Genomic DNA, 5,573 nt, shown 5'->3' on the forward strand with positions numbered 1-5,573 from the left:
TGATTGAAACTCATTTGAAGCTATATCTGATTATTTGAGGTATCGATGAATTTGTCTCATCGAGCCATTCAGATTAGTTATAATTTTGCTGAAATTAGAGTTTAGTTGATTCTGATGTTAATTAGGAAAGCTTCCATTTCAAATAGTACCTTGATATTTGTGACAATCAAGCAAATTTTTTGGAGAAGTATCATCGAGAGAAAATATTTTGTTTAAAATTGAATTTTTGTCTAATTAAGGTTTTATTTGGAATGATTTTTTTACTGCTTTTTAAAATAATTTTTTAATAAAAAATTAAAATTTTCGTATTAAAAAACTGCTTTAAGAATCACTAAGAATGTCGTCTCAAACCAAGCCTTAAATTGAGTGTATAAAACTCAACATGTTTTTCATACTTTTTATAAAGATTTTTTTAATGAACATTTTTTTCAAATAACTTATAAAAAATCTTATAGTTATTTTTCCAAAATATGCCTAAATTTTTGATATAGCAAAAGAAAAAATAATGATGAAACACTATATTAATCTTTTCAAAATCTTGGATTTAGATAAATAATCTCTAATTTTTCAATATAAAAAATAAAACATCAACATATTTTTATCTTTTCATACTAAATAATTAATAGAAAAAAATATAGTTAAGAGGTTCAAAAAATTTCATACCATACATGCAAAAAATTCATATTTCACTCATTTTAAGACAAATTTATAAATTTTAAGACTCGTTTAATTATTTTTTATTAAAAATATATTGATTTTAAAATATAATATAAATAAATTAAAATACAAAATATATATTTTATATAAATACATAAAAAATATGCATGAAAATCCTCCTAATTCTAACGTATTCTTTGATTCAAAAGCACAGTCCTAATGAAAACAAAAAGACGCTCATCCAACTCTTACAGGACAAAGCGCCAATGGCGGTTTGGCCTTTGGGACTCTGTTCCGTTTAAAAAGCCGTTAACTGGACCTCGTAAGCTACAGAGACAGAACAAAAAAAATATACGAAAAAAGAAAAAAATAAGGAACAGAAGCAAAGGGAGCCGAAGCGGGATAGAAACAGGAAAACAAGAAGCAGCAAATGGACCCAAGCGATGCCTTCTCCGCGAGCTTGTTCCGTTGGGACCCTCGCGCTGCGGCGGCAGCACCACCAGCCGCCGCACAGTCCTGCCCTGCCGTTATCTCCATGGCCCTACAAGCCCACCATCAAGCTCAAGATGGCCCACCAACGGCATCGGCGACAGCGGCCGAAGCCGCCCGAGCTGCCGCGCGGGAGCTGGAAGAGGTGTTCGAAGGGTACGGTGTTCGGTATGCGACGGTGGCTCGAATTGGGGATTTGGGGTTTACAGCGAGCACTCTGGTTGGGATGCGGGAGGAAGAGGTGGACGATATGATGGCGACGCTTTCGCATCTTTTCCGATGGGATCTTCTTGTCGGCGAGCGATATGGAATCAAAGCGGCGATTAGGGCAGAGCGCCGCCGAATTGAAGCTCTCATTTTTCCAACAACCGCCGGCGGGAATCACCACCACAATCATCATCACCATGCGGGTCACCTCCTCGCCTCCGGCGGGGGCACCGGCCATCACCATTTACTGCCTGATGATCCGAGAAGGAGACTTCTTCTGCTCTCACCCGACCAACACAACGCCCTCGACGCGCTTTCCCAGGAAGGTACAAACTCCTCTCGTTCTTTCTCGTTTTTTGGCAAATTATGGCTAAAGCTTAAAATTTTGATTATGAGGGCTGAAGTGCAATAAGTTTACCTTATTTTCTGGTTTCAACTGCGAGAATTCCATCATCTTTTCAAAACTTCTTTCCATGTTTTTAAAATTCCTTTTCTCTTACGTATCTAAATAATTTTGGTAGTTAATTAGGTTTTAACACTCAATGGAATAGGAGTAACGGCTCTGTATTTCTTTCTTAATTCAAAATTAAAAAAAAAAAAACTAAATTTTGAAATTGATAGATTCATAATGAGCTGATATAGTTAAACAGGACTTATAGCAGTTAAAAATTATAATATGAGTTTATGACAAACAATACAACACAGCATTGTTCACATTCTGTCATGTTAAAGAACTCTTACTTTTATATTTTTCTGAAAAGATATCAAATTCTGATTTAAGTTTCTCGGCAATTGTTCCATTAAATGCTATTCAGTTATTTCCTGTACATAGTTGATCAGTTATTTCTTGTTATAATTTGTTCAATTATAATAAATAAAATTTTATATGTTTTCGGATAAGGCTGATTTGGATCTCTTTCATCAATTGCGATAACAGGGCTTTCGGAGGAGCCGGTACAGCTTGACAGAGAAACCGCCGGAAGCGGTGGCGAGGCGGCGGGGAGATCAAGAGATGGAAAGGGGAAGAATCCTCAACGGCGAAACATGGGGAAAAAGAAGGACGGCTCCAGTATGAAAAACAAGAAGAAGAAGAAGAAATGTATGGAGGATGAGGATGAAGAAGAGGAGGAGGTGGAAATGTGGAGGAGAGCGGCGATAGGCGATGACAACGATGATGGTAATGACGATGGGGAGGAGTCGGAGTCGGAGAGGAGCTTCGCAGGGGAGAGGCAGAGAGAGCATCCGTTCATTGTGACGGAGCCGGGGGAGGTGGCGCGAGCGAAGAAGAACGGGCTCGATTATCTCTTCCATCTCTACGAGCAATGCCATGAGTTTCTGCTCCAAGTCCAGGCCTTGGCGAAGGAGCGCGGCGACAAGTGCCCCACTAAGGTGAGTGAGCTTTCTACACCCGCTTTTGAAACAGCGACCAGTAGTTGACATGTGGAGGAAATTGAGTGGGGGCCTAGATCCAAACACTTTCTTAACTCCGCTTTTTATCTAAATTTTCCTAAAAAAAATACTTTGATTTTTTATTTACAACTAATATTGAATTAAAATATAAAATTCAACAAAAAAGACAATATTAAAATAGTATTTATAAGTATAAAAAATATGATTTTTTTAACATTTTGTGTGGATAAAATATAATTTTTATTTAATTATTTGATAGAGTACTATAGCTTGCAAAATTTATAATCAAATTTGTTAATAAGACCATTAATTCCAACATAACAATTTTCACATTTAATTTTATGTTCATAAATCTCTAATATTGTAGCAAAAAATTATGAGCTTAATTATATAAATGGGTGCATGTGATTTAATTTATGACTTATAATCAAATTATTTATTACAAAATATAGGCAATGGAAAGAGCTTAAATATAAAAGGATTATTAACAAATATAAATATTATAGCATTGGAGAGATTAATGGATATTTTGCCAACTAATTACCTTCAATATTTTATCAAATTATAATAACTTTTATTAAAAAAATTATGTCAGCCTATCTCAACGTATATTTTTTTATTTTTATTATAGTGCCCACTTAAAAAAAAAAAATCTTACACTTTCCTAATGCTTGTTATATCAATGTAAAATGATTTTCTTGGAAGTTTTTATTTAAAAAAAAATAGCGGGGTATCAATTAATTTAGGCTTTAAGTTCTTAAAACTATTTCAATAATTTGAATATAAAAATATTTATATTAAGATTTTGTTTGAAATAATTTTCTTTTTATTTAATCAAGTAAATTTTTGTATAAATATTTGATTTTATAAAAGCTGTCCCAAAATTTCAAAAAAAAAAAAAAAAAATCCTTAGCCTTTCTGCCTTGATCCTACGTGCGTAGAGTGTCTAAATTCGTTTGGCTCCATGGGTCTCTTTTGATGTGTGAAAACACATAACAGTCGAACGAGTGCAAAGAAAATTCCATTTTATATGAAGACATGTGAGTCTGTTGTTATTTGTAGTATTTATAATGTACGAACAAAAGTCACAATATATAAATTCATAACAAAAATATAAAGGTAAGACGTGAAATATATTATTATTATTATTATTATTATTATTTAATAATAATATATTTAATATTTTATTTAATGCTAGAATTTTTTTTTTTCCTATAATCCAAATTAATCTACTTGAGATCTTTCATAAAATTAAGAATAAGCAACATGTACTTGCATACAAATCAATTGAAATTATATTTTATTTAGGATTTTTTTCATAAAAAAATAAATTTATTCATAATTTAAATTTATATATTTATAAATATAAATTACACTAATCTTAATATAAATCAGACGACAATAAAGAACATCACGATATATTTATTTATTTTTAATAGAAAAAGAAGGTAAGGAGATTGAAATGTTGTTGCAGGTGACGAACCTTGTATTCCGGTACGCGAAGAAAGTAGGAGCAAGCTACATAAACAAGCCCAAAATGCGGCACTACGTCCACTGCTACGCGCTGCACGTCCTCGACGAGGAGGCCTCCAATGCCCTCCGGCGGGCTTTCAAGGAGCGCGGCGAGAACGTCGGAGCCTGGCGCCTCGCCTGCTACAAGCCCCTCGTAGCCATCTCCGCCGCTCACGCATTCGACATCGACGCCGTTTTCAACGCACATCCCCGCCTCTCAATCTGGTACGTGCCCACGAAGCTCCGCCAGCTCTGCCACCTCGCGCGCAGCTCCTCGCAGCCAAGCGCTGCCGCCGCGGTGGCTGCTGGAAGCAGCAGCAGTGCAGCGCTCCGCCCAGTCGGGGGATCTGAGTCGGGACTCCGTCCTTCCATGTTCTGATTAGAGGTTCATTGACGGTGCTTCTTCGGTATGTATTTTTATGCGCGTTTAGTTTATTATTAAATATGTATGTTTAGCTCAATGTTTAAGAAGTTGAAGGGGGAGTTTGTACGTACTTAAATCATTTCAGTTCATCTTATTTTGATGAAGATCTGCGTATCATTCTGAATTATTGTGACTGTCAAGCTAAATCAACTTGATAGTCGTGCTGATGCTGCACAAATTGGATGGAAAAGTGTTTTCCTTTTGTTTGGAAGCGCGTTCTGGAATGAGAAATGCTTGATGGACAAAATGATATTATTAAAATGGTGAAGGAGCAGATTTATTTGATTTGGTGAAAATACTCAAAATAGAAGAGGTTAGAGGGGTTAACATAATCAAACCTGCAGAAGTTTGGCTGGTTTCAAAAAAAATATATGACAATAGATTGACATATACAATTAGATATAAGCTTCGTTTGGGATAGTTTCTTTGTTGCTTTCTAAAACGACTTTTTAGTATAAAAATATCTTGAATTAAAAATTTTTGTACTAAAAAGCAGCTTTATAAAGTAATAAAAAAGTTATCCCAATGAAGCCATAATGTTTATTTCAAATTTATCAAATGATTACCTATTAGAATATTTGTCAAGAAAAGATAAGTATTTTGTCATCTTAATATTATATATAAATATAAAGGATTTACCTACATACAATTTTATATCATGTTATTTACATATGTAGCACCCAAATTTCTTTTATGTCATATCTATCACCTATAGACAATTTTAATATCAAACATGTTACTCGTACATTTCATTCATACACCTATACCACCCTATAAACTTTAATATTTCATTCCTTGCACTCATATTTGATATATGGATGGTAGGCATGAAATGTTAAAGTTTTGAGCATTAGATATGTACATAGCATAATAT

The 5,573-nt window shown here is 34.3% G+C and overlaps 1 protein-coding gene across 1 annotated transcript; it reads left to right on the forward strand.

Annotated features, from left to right (window-relative positions):
• Positions 1-1,087: 1,087 nt before the first annotated feature.
• Positions 1,088-4,654, forward strand: LOC110107846 (floricaula/leafy homolog). The gene is made up of 4 exons (XM_020838265.1): positions 1,088-1,496; positions 1,593-1,679; positions 2,291-2,742; positions 4,238-4,654. The coding sequence occupies exons 1-4, from the start codon at positions 1,088-1,090 to the stop codon at positions 4,652-4,654; spliced, it is 1,365 nt and encodes a 454-aa protein (XP_020693924.1).
• The last annotated feature ends 919 nt before the right edge of the window (positions 4,655-5,573 follow it).

This window comes from Dendrobium catenatum, unplaced genomic scaffold, assembly GCF_001605985.2.
Source record: "Dendrobium catenatum unplaced genomic scaffold, ASM160598v2 fragScaff_scaffold_1583, whole genome shotgun sequence".
In the NCBI taxonomy this organism is placed as follows: Eukaryota; Viridiplantae; Streptophyta; class Magnoliopsida; order Asparagales; family Orchidaceae; genus Dendrobium; species Dendrobium catenatum.